Genomic DNA, 16,864 nt, shown 5'->3' with positions numbered 1-16,864 from the left:
TGGGAGAAATTTCCAAGAAATAAAACCTTTTAAGTGGTATAATATCAGGCATACCTTGCATATATATATATAAAATATGCTTACGTATGGGTTGCGTGCGCACGTTTGTGTGTGCCTGCGTACACCGCGCGGTACGGAGAACCAAGTATACTAAAATGTTGGAAATGATTGGTTGCCATGGGAAACCTCTCCCCCTACCCGCCTTAATCCTAACCAGCGCTAGCCAATCCAGTAACAGCGAGGGACAGCATTGTTGTTTTTGAAACGTATAAATTGACCGACACTAACCCTCTGCAAATCAGTTCCCAGGTTGAACGCGGTCTTATATAAAGAGAGTTTTTTCACGTAGATAAACGATAACGATATCGCGTATTATTTACTGCAACGCGTTCTATTACACAGAGCATTCGGATATACATATTGTAAAAAGGTTCGGCTAATTGTCGTCCTATCGTACATATCTGCCGCTGTAGCTTCTGTATATCCTCAGTCGTCTCATCGGTGAGTAGAAAATAACATATTATTGTTGCTTGCGTTGTTGCATTGGCGTTTTTATTGTTGAAAGAAAAGAGAACGATAACTCGGGTGATAAAAAATTCTATAGATATCACGTCGTTATCTGCACATGATAAGGCAGTAAAAAATGCATTTCCAATTAAACGTATCACGGTAAGAATATATACGAATTGTACAGATAAAAATTACCATATTCGCTATAATTATCGTCAGCACGACACAATGCTCAAATTTTTTTGGAGTTGATCCTCGTTCCTTCTTCCGCCTGTTCGGCTGACCGGAATTTTTTTTTTTTTTTTATTAGTTGTATAATTCGCTATCGGGCAAGGAACACCGTTTTCTTTCTTCCAATTCCCGAACTTTGGAATTATTCTAGTTGAGAGGGATTATAGTTTCTTTGTTTCGTGTTTCTCTCTCGTCTTTTTCTTTCAAGTAACAGTAGAAGATTAATTTCAGTAAGGATATAAATGACGAGAATAATTCGCGTATATTGCATATACAGGTGCGATACGCTTTTATACCTATGCGGTGTAATCACTGCAGCACGAGGGAATTGTGGTCAGGTAACAATTTATACACGTCCATCCATCCTGTCAGCATTAATTGCAACCTGCATCGTATACCTGGATACGTTGGGTAGAACATAGATATGCCGGGTATCAGCGCTGCTACAATATTCCGGGAAAGTTTAAAAGAAATGATACGGTGTATCTTGCGCAGGGAATAAATAAAGAAATATAAGGAATGAATGAATGAATGAATGAATGAATGAATGAATGAATGAATGAATGAATGAAAGACAGGGAAACCAGATATAGATAATAAACAAAACATCGTTAAGCTTGCTCAATGATCAGCGGAGTTCCACGATCGTATTTGATTAAACAGGTATAGGTGTGCGCATACATGGTTTATTATACATTGTACCTATGTTCAACATGTATAATATGTATAATAGACACATGTGTACACGTCTCCATTCTCCCCGTACGTGTAACTCGCGGTCGTTGTATTGCGGAGTTAAATTACACACAAAAAATTTATCGTTTACGACATCCGGACGTGAATAACTACGGGTGTGTGTGTGTGTGTGTGTGCGTATAATATCGTGTACATAAGGCATTATTCGCGCAACTCTGCAGCAGCACGTCGTCGCGCGAGGTTTGCGTTCGGCACATCAGCCAATTTTTCGAATCGACTCATAGAAATACTTACCGACGTCGCCATATTTATACCTTATTTATATATATATATATATGTATACGTATATTATGTGTGTCTGTAAAATGTATGTTTAGTTGATCGCCCTTGGCTCTGTATTATTTATTAGATAGATTTATCTTTAAAACATGAAATTCGTGACACGTGCCTCTCGCGATCTCAAATCTCGCGGTCCGCGGCGTCGCCGCACGATTCTCCGCGAATTTGAATCTCATATCGCTGTAATTCGGCGTAGCTGGATGAATATATATACATACATATATATGTGTGTGTGTGTGTGTGTGTGTGTATATATATATATATATATATATATATATATATATATATATATATATATATATATATATATATATGTATATACATTCATGTGCCTAATATCCAAATTCCATAACATATCTGGTGAATCCACATAAAATATGACGAAATCTATGATTCAATATCGATATACAGATGTATTACGAGATATGCACGTATGTATATACGTATTTATTCTCTCATCTCTCTCTTCCTCCCTCCCACTCCCCCTCCACCCTCTCGCTCTCTCTCTCTCTCTCTCTCTCTCTCTTGCTTCGAGCTCTTCTGGCTCGTCGCATAAAGTTTGCCCCTGGCCCGCGCGCCAAACGATAATCAAATGCGAACCTCATCGAGTTTCTATGAATAAATAAGCAATGTCCGGTAGATTTCTTTACGTCATCGTTTTCTAGGAGAACCGGGTCAACGGGACCGAAGGTAAGAGCATCTAGAGATCCAACTGATAGATGTACTCTCCTGTGTGTGCATGTCTGTGCGCGTGTACTTGTAATAAACGTGCATAAGAGAAGAGATTTTCGGAACTTTACGGCTCGTCAAGTTTCACACACAGCGCGACTTTTATACGCTCTGCATGTGATTTTCTCAAGCACTAAACTCGGATGCTTTTATCACACGGACTCGGCGCGCTACGCGCGTCGACGCTCACGTGTATAATAATAAGCTGCGTAACTCGTAAGCAGAGCGTTTTAAAAGACCAAACGATCGCGCGATGCGGTATCCTAATTAACTTATACACATACATCAAAAGTTTCCGGAGAACTCGTTTATATGTATACATCGTCCCGGTTTGTGCCAGTCAGCAGCAGTTCCTTGTCTCTCTTTATTTCTGTATAATTTTACCGCAATTTTTCACCCGCACACGAATTATCTAAACGAATCCGCGGTAGAGTTCCTGTAATTTAAAGCTAACAACGCCCATTTGTTGGATGCCTAATTCGGTGCGCTCGGCTTTACGAAATGCCTGAAATTGTGCGTTATCAAAACATCGAGTCATTCTTGTACTCGTTAAACGGAAAAACGGGCCGCAGGTAGGGACTCATCGTGATGCCTACGTGCTACTCCGTACGTGTGCTACTGATAATGTTTAATGTGCGGTAGTACGATACGGTCAAATTTTAGCTGGGACCTTTACCCGTCTGATCTATGTATTATTCATAGATCCGCGGGTGGATTTATAAGGCCTTACCGAGGGTTTATAAATATTAAAATACATCCTTCTTGGCCTTTGGGGTTTGTATGTGCATATTATTATAACATTGTCTCCGCATAACAACGTGGAGTAAGACACGTATGCCGCATCCTAGTCATCGCGGCCAACAGAACATCGAGATGAAATATAGGTTCGATTATCATAGACGTTTTTTGAGTGAACCTCAAGTCGTAAATCTTTAATACGGGGTTTAGTATACTGTTTTTTAGTATCCTATTTTTTAGTATTCTCTCTATCTCTCTCTCTCTCTCCCTACATACGAGCTTAGGAAATTTATGTTTGAGATGTTCGGAAAGTACCCGGGATATCTTACACGCCTTTCGGCTCACTCAATAATTGGCTAGCCCGTTATTATTGCCGGATCGGGTTTGAACAGAGCAATTTATTGCTGTATAATGAATCAATCAATCATAAATCGGCACAATTTTCAGGCTGCAGCGCCGTTCGAATTCAAATTACAAACACATTATTAGATAACGCAACCGATAGTTAATGTATCCATCGAATTTTTTTTACCACGTAGTTTATCCCCTGAAGGATCGCGCCACGACGTCTTTTCATGGTGAATTTATAAATCATTCGATCACTGCGGGCAGGAAGACTACCATTCAACTATCGCTAATTCCTCATTCATCCATGTATGTATTTACTTACGTAATTCGGAATTCGCTGTACCATAGGTTTATTATCTTATTATTTGAACGTCGCGAGATTTTTTGCTATTAATGTTCAGATTTCGCCGTGGTTACAGGCATACTAAGGTGTCATTCTCCCTTACATCAAATCGTCTAACTATTACTCTGTGATAATAAACCTCCAACCATTACTGTCTAACTATAGTTGAGTTGTTATCGACTAATTATTGAAGACGTCGTATATTCTCGGATAATAAATCTAGTTTTCAATCTATTCGAGGCTCGCAAAGTGAAGGGAAAGGTTATGTTCATTATTTCAGACATAGAAGTCTATGATTTCAGATGCATCGACTGGTGTTGATATGCTCGGCGGGCTTTCTGTTCGTGTCTACAATTCTCGAATTTGCGAATGGCAGCCCGTTGTCCTTCCTGAGGGGTCGCGTCCAAGAAGCCGACGATGATCGGGTGATCGAGGGGAATGAGATCGATGGTGACGTTGTGGTGGCGCCACCGGTTGTCATCTCTCAAACGCGACAACCCGTCAAGGGAAAAAATAAATTTAAGGTAAATGAAGATGTAGCCGTTAGTTACAGTACGCTTTCGAAAATCTGAACAACTCTGTGTCATGTCCTCTGACCGAACTTATTAGGAACTTATTCCATTATTCTTTCATCCTCCCTAACAATGGCGAGTAATAATGCACTGCGCGAATGGGAAATCCTGGGTAATTTTGCATTGCACGCGTGGTCCTGAATTCGAAACCGTAGATCACCGAGATGAGATTTTTCCAATAAATCGAAGCTAAGAGTATGAAATAGAATTTTCATTTCGGCTTTGAAGATTCGTTGGGAATGAGATTGTATTGGCATTACTAATTCTCAAATGTTCCAATTTCGAAATTCTAGATAATCAACAAGGAATGGGTACAGATGCCGAAAAGTCCGCCAGGTGCTATCAGTGTTCCCTTAAGGTGAATACGATTTTTGATTTCATTTGATTTCGTCTCATCCACAAACTGATAATGGGAATTTATTATCTCAATTTTTCTAACGTAGATCACACATTGAATTGGAATGTGAGGCGATTGGAAGTCCTGCGCCTCAAATTTATTGGCTTCGAGGAACAGAGCCCCTACGCCAGGTATCTTAAACTGTTGTTTGATGTACATGAGATCATTTCAGGGTCACAGAAAATTTAACTGTATATTAAATCAAACACAGAGTTAAGTTTTTATTGACGTCAGCTCACTTATCGCTTTTGTAAGGATCTATATCCCGGGCAAATGATATACTTTACTTTGATGCCTTATGCTTTGCTAGAAAGGTGATATAAGCAAACGTTAAAGCCGCATTTCCAGTTCAAGTAGATGCTGCAATACTCGTAGCATCTGATAGTGCAGATGAAATCCAATCTTTGTAATATCTACAAAGAAGAAAATCGATTCTATATCGAAGACTGGAAGTGATATTGCTCTTCCATTATTATAATCATATTTTTCTTCATTATATAGCTAGATGAAGTGGTTGGAAATAGCGTAGCAGATATTAATACTACACCTTCGATTTGGGGAGGTATTGCAAGAACCAGATCTCGACTTGTCATTGACTGCGCTTCACCTAGAGACCAAGGCATCATTCACTGCGCCGCTGTCGCTGGCAGTAGGATAGTTCTTTCAAAGCCAACCATGCTTATTATCGACGGTAAGGATTCTTCTCATTTCTTATAGCTACACCGCAGTCCTGAATGTGCCAATACGGTAAGGATTGCAGCATGGACTGTGTGAACCAAAAGACTATTTCAAATTTCAAGAAGTCTTAAAAATAATTCTGCAAGTCGTTGTGTGCAAACGAAAAGTATATTTTTGACCACATCGAGAATAGGAAGATTTATATCAGTAGTTAAAACCGCAGTTCTATTTCTATACTGCATTAACATATCGGCAATATGGGATACGTTCGTATAATACGAAGTTGTATCAAATTTGAATAATCAAATCAGCTCGTGATCTGAATTTTTGGAATCGGCTGCCAATAGACATATGACCATATCTCTAAATAAATCATTTCTAACAGCTGCTGAATATCAAATTGAAGTCAGATTTGTAAGGCACAAAAATTTATGCAGATTCAATAGGGTCATTGATTTCTAACTGTATTGTAGGCTAGAATTTTCAGAACTATAGGCGTCTCATATCTCATCAACTAAGTATTTAAAAAAAATGAAATCACTATTTGCTCTCCATAAGCCCTCCCCCTTGGTATATTTAAACCACTATTTTTTCAGAACTCAGCAAGGGTAACGGTAGCAGCTGTGGAGCAGAAACTAAACCCCGAGTCACTCTTTATTCTCCAGTTATGCTAGCAGCTATAGGATCGACGGTCACCTTGCCATGCCGGGCTAACGGAAGACCTCGCCCCCCTCGTACTCTTTGGCTGGACAATGATGACCGGCCTATAACATCTTCCTCTAATCCTCGCTTTAAGGTATTATTCGATTTATCTGTTGCATTATTCGTTTTCCTTTATCATATTCCTGTAGAATAATTTGAAATATCTTTGCATCAGGTCTTGGGGACCGGTGAGTTGGTGATTTTTCCCTTGAATTGGGACGACATGGGTGGATACACATGTATCGCTCAGTCTGATCGAGACGAGGATGCTGCCAGCACGTTCTTATATCCAACGCTGGTTGGTTTTTTGCAATTTTATAAAATTTCATGCATGAATCTGGAGTTGAGTATGAACAATATCTTCACTATTTTTTTCCCCTGTTTCTATTTTACAGAACGATGAGAACAATAGCTAAGCAAGTAAAGGGGCAATGCGGCAGCGTACAAATAAACTCGGTCATTGGTGTACTGTCAAAATTGAATTCAACGATTAGAGCAACGAGTCATATTTGCATACTTATATATTATAGTTGAGTTGCGTTACTTTGAGATGCATTCAATTAAATGTTCTAGTCACTAAGCGTTAAGTAGTGTTTATTTTTGGAAAAGTATTTCTTTTTGAAATTTTCTTTTAGTTGAAAAGTAATTATTAGAAAAAGTAATAACATTCCGCTGCTTAATATATTATGATTCTTATTTTTATTATCATTATCATTATTATTATTATTATTATTATTATTATTATTATTATTATACATCAATATATCGTATTTGGTTTGAAATGGGTAAATGATGTAGTGTAGGGAATAGTACGTACTTCAAAGTATTCAATTGATTATTATTATATGTTAGTTAACATTGCCAAACAGTAAATACGAATACATGTATACACTCATTTATTGTCATCAGCACTTTTATTACATTACTCAATAATATTATCAAATAATAATATATATATATGATTTCATATACACCATAAATGCATAAAACAACATCGTAGACACGCATACATTCCATACAGATTATAGTACAATTCAGAGTGATTGTTTCTGTTCCTATAATATTATTATTTATTACTCGTAAGATTGATTTCTATTTACGAATACGGTATTCTATACATGCTTGTACATTTTACAAGTGCATACATACATAAGTTACAATTTTGCGTTGCATAACGTATTACCCTTCTAAAAATTTTCTAAGCACAATATAATTGTTTATGTTAAAAATAATTTGCAAAATGAGAGAGAAGGTATGGAGTATAGTTTCGTTGCTCTCTATTAAGGAAATAATAAATTTACAATGTAAGGACAAAATCATGAATGTACTTAATCAAAAATGAATAATAAAGGGTAAAAAATATTAAATTAATAATGAACAAAAGTTAAATTCAGATTACTATTGAATTTGTACCAATAAAATGTTTGAAAGAATTCATATGGTAACCTGGATAATTACTCTAGGTTACATGAGTGAAATGGTGCTACGTGACAAAATGGTAAGATTCAAACTGCCGCGGATGATGTATTGTGCAACTGCGCATGTGGGAAAAAAATAACCGTTGATCCCATAGACATATAGGCCGGTATTCATAGTCAGTGCTTAAGACCGGACTCGAATAAGACGGTCTTATACGAGGCCTTAAGATGGCGTTTGGTTCCATAGACGTCAAACAAGACGGTCTTGAGACGCGGCAAATAAGACGGTCTTCATCAAGTCGGTCTTATTCGAAGCGTGCTTACAAGGTTGCATAGTCCCGTCTTATTTGAAATAAGCATGGTCTTGAGCACGCAACGTTTCATAGTCAATTAACGCGGTCTTATTTACGTATCTTGATCAAGTCGAGTTCGGACTGCACTTAAGCAAATGCTTGTTGCCTAAATATTACTCAATTGCTCTGATGCGTACGAAATTGATAATTACGAATTGTTTGGAAAATATTATATTCGAACAATATAAATTAACAGGAATAGATTGTGAAGAAATGTTTGGGAAAGTGCAGCTGGGACGGGATTATTTACTGTAAAAGGGTAGCAACGGAAACTTGCAATTGAAATAGAGGTTATGAGAGCATTCGCTTTGAAACATTTGTGAAGTGAAGTGAATAGTGAAATTCTATTGACATGGCGAATATGCAAGATATGTTTAATTTCTACGATCAGATCGAAGAAATGAATAATATGATTGAGGTGGTTGCAATGGTCAACGTTGGGCCGAATGACGAAGACGAGGGTGAAGTACAGCGAGCTCTAAAGAGATACATCAGAGATGGTCAAAACCCGTTCGAGTTTTAATCCGAGCAGGAGTTCAAACGGCGATTCCGATTTTCAAAGGATGGTATTATGTACGGAATACTACCTAGAATTGAAGCTGCCTTAGTCAGTGCCAATAATCGTGGTCTACCAATTCCACCTGTCATGCAATTATTAATATGTCTACGATTTTACGCTACCGCTAGCTTTCAAGTAAGGATCATTGTGATTATAATTCCTGACATTCTACTGAAAATATAAAGTGATTTCATTGCTTCCTGTGATCATGGAATAAATGATTGCTAATACATTTTGTACTGTACAGAGACAATCATGAGAGACAACTTACTGGAACCCTGGTTGGAGATGCCGGCTATCCGTGCTTGCCATTTCTGCTGACTCCATTGGCAAATCCAATTACAGATGCTCAACAAAGGTAAGATGAAGATTATCGCATTACTTTAGATTTCGATAAGTAGTCATAAAATTGACAAAGTATACATGTGTGAATTAACCAAGTCGGTATCTTGATAGGTATAACAACGTACAAAGCAGAACAAGGCAAATTGTTGAAAGAACATTTGGAGTTTGGAAGCGACGTTTTCCTTGCCTATCCCGAGGTTTGGGAACCAAATTGTTGTGCTCTACCACAATTGTTGTAGCTTGTGCCGTACTACACAATTTATCACTAACATTGGATAATGCTGTTCCGGAAGATAATCGCATCGAAGAAGAAGAAGCGGATGAATTGCCACCTCAAGCACCGCGTTGGCAGTCTGGAGAGGGTTTTGCAATACGCGAAGCTCTAATCGAACGGTTATTCATTTAATCAAAATATATGTATATCAAGTTAATTTAATTGTAAAGACTAATTGATTTTAGAATGAATATACTCCAAATATTTAATAAAATTGAATTTAATTTGTACAAACAGTTAACATTAGAATACATATTTTACTCATAACTTATCATTGGTTCTCATTTTATTTTTAAACCCCTCACTTACTCATGAAAATACTGATATGTACGTAATTGTACTAAGCGTCAGTCTTATAGTTACGATAATACTTATGAAAATTTGTCTACGTAAAAATATTCTTCTTCTTCGTTTTATAGCTATACCCCCACTACAAAAAATTGTACGCGATTTGTTCCCGTTTTTTAGTTCCTCTACGTGGCGCTAACGTTGTTGTGTTCATAAACTATAAAAATACTCAAGAGCTGCATGCCTATACGAATATCTTGCACAGGCTGAGAAATAAAATCCGAGCGTCTTATTGGGGGATACATCGGAAATATTCCGAACATAACCGAACGTCGAATAAGACCGTCTCAAGCTCAGTCTTCGCCAAGACGGTCTTGAATGAAATAAGCTAGCGCTTGAGACCAAATTCTTGACGAAGACCGTCTTGTTTTCCGACTATGAATACATAGCATCTTAAGACGGTCTTGAACGAATAAGACGATCTTCACCAAGACGGTCTTAAGCACGTGCTTGAGACCTGACTATGAATACGGGCCTAAAAGATGTAATCGATCGAAGCGCCCTCTGCGTAAGTTTCCTCGGTTCCAAAGCATTCGAAGGTGCTACTCGCCACCGGGGAGTAGCGCAACACAATATTAGACAAAACGCGGTCGGTAAGAGCCTGAATCTGAGTCGGTAACCATACCAACAGGATGGACTCGAATTTTGCATGCAAATGATGACGTCATGCGTGTAGCGATTGCATCACGACCGAACTGATTATTTTGATAGTTTTACCAGAGATGAGTAGGGAGATCTCCAACGCTCGGCTTTTCGTGATACCAGCTAGGTTGGAGCGTCGACGTGACACCTAGGCGGCCACGCACCGAAGGTGGCCCATTTCCGACCTGACACCTAGGCGGCCATGCACCGAAGGTGGCCCACAATCGTGCATATATAGATATACTCGGTCGCTCGAGCAAGCGGTTGCCAATCGCATCCTTGTCCCCGCTCGCACAAATGTTTCCAGGAATGCAAGAATTGGGATTTTCTTGTTTCAATTATGAATGTCAGCGAATAAAAGTATCTCCAGATTTGATAAATTTTGGATTCAATTAGCGGACGCTGAACCAAAATAATTAACCATTCCCAGCCCGAATACTTTTTTTTTTTTTTTTGTAATAAATATTATTTTTTTATTGATATGAAAATATGTGACGCCTGGTGTTCTCGAATATTTGTACACGCAGTCTATGGAAAAATATACGAAGCCAGCTCGATAACATTTATGCAAAATGTGCAATGGGCAAGTGGTTGGAGGAAATTTTTTTTTTCTCGAACTGAATCTTCCAGAGAACCATCAGCGAATTCCAAGCAAGCTCCATAAACATACCGAGCAAACGCGCGATCACGGACGTAGCGGTGGTGTGGCTGAGTGGATACCACATCAGGATGAATTTTCAATCACAGGTTTTTGCGCGAAGTTTTCCTATATTTAAGTTAATTACTGCTGCCTTTGCTATAATACTGCATTCAAGTCTTAAACAAAACACTAAAAAATAAGTTAACCACTTAATGTAAAACAAAATGTTAGATTGAGCTTAAAATTTAAGCCGGAGTTACATAAACTAAGATAATTAAAATTAAAACTAAGATAATACAAGTGCAACATTGTAAATATTGTACATTTATTGTTCATCCAAATAAATATGGTTTCCTCGTCAAAAAAAAAAAAAACATGAGGATGGAGTGATGCGGGACACGGGTTCGATCGCAGTTCACTCTTTTTTTTTTTTTTTTAAATCCAATCCCTGCTTTTTTTTGTATTTTCGGAGAGAAAAACAAATCAAAGAAAGAAAATTTCGAGAGCCGGTCGATTTTTTCCTTCTTTCCTTTTGCTTTTTTTTTACTGAACCCACCTTTTTTGTAGTGGGGGTAACCCGGAAGAGAACAAATAATTGAAACAATAAAATTCTGAGAGCGAATCGATTTGTTCCCCGTTTTTGGCGCCTCTTTTTTGATGCGGAAAAGTTTTGACAGTAATGGAAAATAGAGATTACTAAACACAAATGTATTGTCTTTTAATAACATCGGCCCACCAAAAAAAAAAAGTGGTCTGTACTTTTGACCGGACCTACCTATCTTTATGTATTTTGACGCGCTGAATTCGAATCTGAAGTCAGTTTTGCCCGTACACCCTCAAAATTTTGAGTAAATTGCAAAAAACTATAAAAATCGCCAAAAATTAGAATTTTTGGTAAGAAAAAAATTTATGGAACTATAGACCAAGTATGATTTTTATGCATTTTGGTCCGCTAAACCCAAATCTAAAGTTTATTCAACCATAAGCCTTTTAAAATTTAATTCGGCCGGTGTTATTAAAAAACAATACATTTGTTTTTAGTAATCTCTATTTTCCATTACTGTCAAAACTTTTCCTTATTAAAAAAAAAAACGCCCATTTTATATCAGTCTTGACGAGCATTTCTTAAGAAGTTTGAGAGATGCGAGATCGGAACGACAAAATTATTTCAGTAGCAACAATGTATGGACCCCTCTCCTTTTCTGATATTGGCAGCCAGTTAAGAGGCTTCACAGTGTTCAGTTTAGTGCCAGCAGCTCTCGAGGTAGCAAGATGGTAAGTGAATTACATAATTATTTTACATGTATGGAAAAACCGGCAGGTTTGACGATCGTCTATTTACTTTATAGATTAAGAAGAGAAAGAAAGGGAAGGACCTGTAGTCGTATTTTATACTTTATTTAATTTTCCTTGAATTGTCAGACGTTTTTATTTTTGATGGTATAGGAAGAAGATGTGTGGGGAATTCCATTCTAGTGCCCAAGAATATAGTACACATTTTCGATCATTTTTTCTTTTTTTTTTTTTTTTGGAAAACATTTTCCTCAATTTCGAAAATTCCTTAATTTTTTGGTATTCAAATCGATTCTTACCAATTTTGCGCACAGGTGGGATTTCTTTAATTATTTTTTCCCTAATCCTGAGGATATTTCCTATCTGAGACCACTGTCAATAGGCGAGATTCCGGATATCATAAAATTACCTTTTTTTCTGATTAAAAAGAAAATCACATAAGGCCACTAAGAACTCGAAATGAAAATCTGAAAAAATTGGAGATGTTTTTTTATATTCTAAGCCATTAACGTAAATAATCCGTTTAACGACCATCCTAATTACATATACATATACATTGTATATAGGGCATTCCGAGTCAAATTTGCAACCCATGTACCTCACCCTCTTCGATTTTCATAATTCTTTAGTATGATGTTACAACCACGGTTTCAATCGACTTGAAACAGTGTCGGAATTTTTCGCAGATTTCTTTAGCCACCACTGAAGTAGAAAAAAATTGTAAAACCAATTCCGAAAAAGCTTCTGTTAAAATTCTGAAGAAATTCACACTAATTTTATAATTGAGAATATTATTTGTAAGCACGACACGATAACGTGATCTAACATCTACTACGGTTCTCGCCTATTGACAGTGGTCTCAGATAGGAAATATCCTCAGGATTAGGGAAAAAATAATTAAAGAAATCCCACCTGTGCGCAAAATTGGTAAGAATCGATTTGAATACCAAAAAATTAAGGAAATTTCGAAATTGAGGAAAATGTTTTCCAAAAAAAAAAAAAAAAGAAAAAATGATCGAAAATGTGTACTATATTCTTGGGCACTAGAATGGAATTCCCCACACATCTTCTTCCTATACCATCAAAAATAAAAACGTCTGACAATTCAAGGAAAATTAAATAAAGTATAAAATACGACTACAGGTCCTTCCCTTTCTTTCTCTTCTTAATCTATAAAGTAAATAGACGATCGTCAAACCTGCCGGTTTTTCCATACATGTAAAATAATTATGTAATTCACTTACCATCTTGCTACCTCGAGAGCTGCTGGCACTAAACTGAACACTGTGAAGCCTCTTAACTGGCTGCCAATATCAGAAAAGGAGAGGGGTCCATACATTGTTGCTACTGAAATAATTTTGTCGTTCCGATCTCGCATCTCTCAAACTTCTTAAGAAATGCTCGTCAAGACTGATATAAAATGGGCGTTTTTTTTTTTTAATAAGGAAAAGTTTTGACAGTAATGGAAAATAGAGATTACTAAAAACAAATGGATTGTTTTTTAATAACACCGGCCGAATTAAATTTTAAAAGGCTTATGGTTGAATAAACTTCAGATTTGGGTTTAGCGGACCAAAATGCATAAAAATCATACTTGGTCTATAGTTCCATAAATTATTTACTTACCAAAAATGCTAATTTTTGGCGATTTTTATGGTTTTTTGCAATTTACTCAAAATTTTGAGGGCGTACGGGCAAAACTGACTTTAGATTCGGATTCAGCGCGTCAAAATACATAAAGATAGGTAGGTCCGGTCAAAAGTACAGACCACTTTTTTTTTTGTGGGCCGGTGTTATTGAAAAACAATACATTTGTGTTTAGTAATCTCTATTTTCCATTACTGTCAAAACTTTTCCGTATCAAAAAAGAGGCGCCAAAAACGGGGAACAAATCGATTCGCTCTCGGAATTTTATTGTTTCAATTATTTATTCTCTTCCGGGTTACCCCCACTACAAAAAAGGTGGGTTCAGTAAAAAAAAAAGCAAAAGGAAAGAAGGAAAAAATCGACCGGCTCTCGAAATTTTCTTTCTTTGATTTCTTTTTTCTCTCCGAAAATACAAAAAAAAAACCGGGATTGAATTTAAAAATAAAAAAAAAAAAAGAGTGAACTGCGATCGAACCCGTGTCCCGCATCACTCCATCCTCATGTTTTTTTTTTTTGAGGAGGAAACCATATTTATTTAGATGAACAATAAATGTTCAATATTTACAATATTGCACTTGTAATTATCTTAGTTTATGTAACTCCGGCTTAAATTTTAAGCTCAATCTAACATTTTGTTTTACATTAAGTGGTTAACTTATTTTTTAGTGTTTTGTTTAAGACTTGAATGCAGTATTATAGCAAAGGCAGCAGTAATTAACCTAAATACAGGAAAACTTCGCGCAAAAACCTGTGATTGAAAATTCATCCTCATGTGGTATCCACTCAGCCACACCACAGCTACGTCCGTGATCGCGCGTTTGCTCGGTATGTTTATGGAGCTTGCTTGGAATTTGCTGATGGTTCTCTGGAAGATTCAGTTCGAGAAAAAAAAATTTCCTTCAACCACTTGCCCATTGCACATTTTGCATAAGTGTTATCGAGCTGGCTTCGTATATTTTTCCATAGACTGCGTATACAAATATTCGAGAACACCAGGCGTCACATATTTTCATATCAATAAAAAAATAATATTTATTACAAAAAAAAAAAAAAAGTATTCGGGCTGGGAATGGTTAATTATTTTGGTTCAGCGTCCGCTAATTGAATCCAAAATTTATCAAATCTGGAGATACTTTTATTCGCTGACATTCATAATTGAAACAAGAAAATCCCAATTCTTGCATTCCTGGAAACATTTGTGCGAGCGGGGACAAGGATGCGATTGGCAACCGCTTGCTCGAGCGACCGAGTATATCTATATATGCACGATTGTGGGCCACCTTCGGTGCATGGCCGCCTAGGTGTCAGGTCGGAAATGGGCCACCTTCGGTGCGTGGCCGCCTAGGTGTCACGTCGACGCTCCAACCTAGCTGGTATCACGAAAAGCCGAGCGTTGGAGATCTCCCTACTCATCTCTGGTTTTACGGTGAATATAGCAAATTTAATTTATTGTTCCGTGAAACACCCTTGAATATGGGACATTCTTTGACGAATCGGACAGATTTATATAAAAATCGACCGATACAATTTTGATGTAGCTTAAAATTGTTTCACGGGTTCTATATCGAAAAAATAGGGATACGTATTCGAGGATTTTTTTATTTTACATATTTCGTAACATAGAGGAGATCGAAAAATCGGGCACGGAGAACTCATTTTCAAAAATTCATAACGCCGGTTCCGTTTGAGCTGAAAAGTTGGTTTTTTAAACCCAAAGCTAATAAAATGAATTTTAATGCAACAATTGTTTCATTTACGATTATTCCGAAACTTATATTGTTATAAATAATTAATATGTTTAAATCGATTTTTAGCAATTGCCTTCACCTCGTAGCGAGTTCTCAGCACGACCATCGTATTCTACGTCAAATTATCAATCAATAACGCATTTTTATTTGATGGAGAAATTATTATTACTGTAGGAAAAAATTAATGTATCCAGCGCGGCACGTCACATCGGCGCGCCGGTTCCATTGCACGCCTCATTATCTTGCCTCGTATCGTTTTCTTTTGTAATATAAATGATTACTGTATATTCTCAATTGAATAATAATATTCAATAGCAAGTAAGACCTTATAAAAAATGTAACAGAAAAATAATCAAATACAATATATTATTGTGTCAAATAAAAAATCAATTTATTAAGATTTCAATACATTATTTTTAGTTAATAAGTACCTCGTCCTGCAGTACGTCGTACAATATTTACATTTATTCTTGAAAATTTGTGTGATTCCAACCTCTCTTGAAGAATTGGAAACAAAACAATTCTCATTGTGTCAACAAAAAAACGGTTTTACAAATTTTTAAACGAAAAATACTATACATATTAAAAGTGAATGTAAATATTGTGAGACGTAATGCAGAACGACGTGTTTATTAAATAATAATAATGTATTAAAATCTTGGTAAATTAATTTTTTATTTGCCACAATAATATTTTTTATTTTATTATTTTTTTGTTAAATTTTTTAAAAAAGTCTTATATGCTAATAAATAATATTATTTAATTAAAAATATAGAGTAATCATTTATATTACAGAGGAAAACAATACGAGGCAAGATGATGAGGCGTGGAACTCGCGCGCCGATGTGACGTGCCGCGCTAGATAAATTAATTCTTTTCCTCCAGTAATAATAATTTCTCCATCAATTCAAAATACGTTATGGACAAAAAATTTGACGTAGAATACGATGGTTGTGCTAAGAACTCGCTACGAGGTTGGGGCAATTGTTAAACATCGATTAAAACATATTAATTGTTTATAACAGTATAAATTTCGGAATAATCGTTAATGAAAGAATTGTTGTAATAAAATTCATTTTATTAGCTTTGAGATGAAAAAAACGAACTTTCCAGCTCAAATAGAACCGGCGTTATGAAATTTTGAAAGTGAGTCTTCCAAGCCAAAAAACACCAAATTATCAAATTTTCGATCCCCTCTATTTTACGAAATATGTGAAAAAAAAATTTTCGAATACGTATCCCTATTTTTTCGGTAGAACCCGTCAAAAAAAATTTCAGCTGAATCAACAATGTGTCGGTCATAAAGGTGTTCGG

At 36.5% G+C, this 16,864-nt stretch overlaps 1 protein-coding gene and 1 long non-coding RNA gene across 3 annotated transcripts; both read left to right on the top strand.

The window, feature by feature from the left end:
- Positions 1 to 300: 300 nt before the first annotated feature.
- On the top strand, positions 301 to 7,236 carry LOC124302344 (neural/ectodermal development factor IMP-L2). Of its 2 annotated transcripts, XM_046758455.1 has the most exons (9): positions 301 to 501; positions 3,783 to 3,897; positions 4,237 to 4,458; positions 4,800 to 4,864; positions 4,950 to 5,034; positions 5,405 to 5,594; positions 6,178 to 6,377; positions 6,459 to 6,581; positions 6,679 to 7,236. In XM_046758455.1, the coding sequence occupies exons 3-9, from the start codon at positions 4,237 to 4,239 to the stop codon at positions 6,697 to 6,699; spliced, it is 906 nt and encodes a 301-aa protein (XP_046614411.1). In that variant the 5' UTR covers positions 301 to 501; positions 3,783 to 3,897; the 3' UTR covers positions 6,700 to 7,236. The 2 variants fall into 2 exon arrangements, with proteins under 2 accessions (XP_046614411.1, XP_046614410.1); XM_046758454.1 differs by lacking the exon at positions 3,783 to 3,897 and having other exon boundaries at positions 302 to 501.
- Positions 7,237 to 8,854: 1,618 nt separating this feature from the next.
- LOC124302345 (uncharacterized) lies at positions 8,855 to 9,499 on the top strand. Its single transcript, XR_006907691.1, has 2 exons — positions 8,855 to 8,971; positions 9,070 to 9,499. It is a non-coding gene; the product is annotated as an uncharacterized LOC124302345 (long non-coding RNA).
- Positions 9,500 to 16,864: the final 7,365 nt, after the last annotated feature.

The sequence above is a fragment of the Neodiprion virginianus genome, chromosome 4 (genome assembly GCF_021901495.1).
Source record: "Neodiprion virginianus isolate iyNeoVirg1 chromosome 4, iyNeoVirg1.1, whole genome shotgun sequence".
In the NCBI taxonomy this organism is placed as follows: Eukaryota; Metazoa; Arthropoda; class Insecta; order Hymenoptera; family Diprionidae; genus Neodiprion; species Neodiprion virginianus.
The sequence above is the reverse complement of the archived record's forward strand: the minus strand, read 5'-3'. Positions and strand labels throughout refer to the sequence as shown.

Coding starts and splice junctions, on each gene's coding strand:
- LOC124302344 (XM_046758455.1), top strand. CDS start 4,237: ATGCATCGACTGGTGTTGATATGCTCGGCGGGCTTTCTGTTCGTGTCT. Junction 5,035..5,404: donor GAACAGAGCCCCTACGCCAG/GTATCTTAAACT, acceptor TTCATTATATAG/CTAGATGAAGTGGTTGGAAA. Junction 6,582..6,678: donor CGTTCTTATATCCAACGCTG/GTTGGTTTTTTG, acceptor TCTATTTTACAG/AACGATGAGAACAATAGCTA.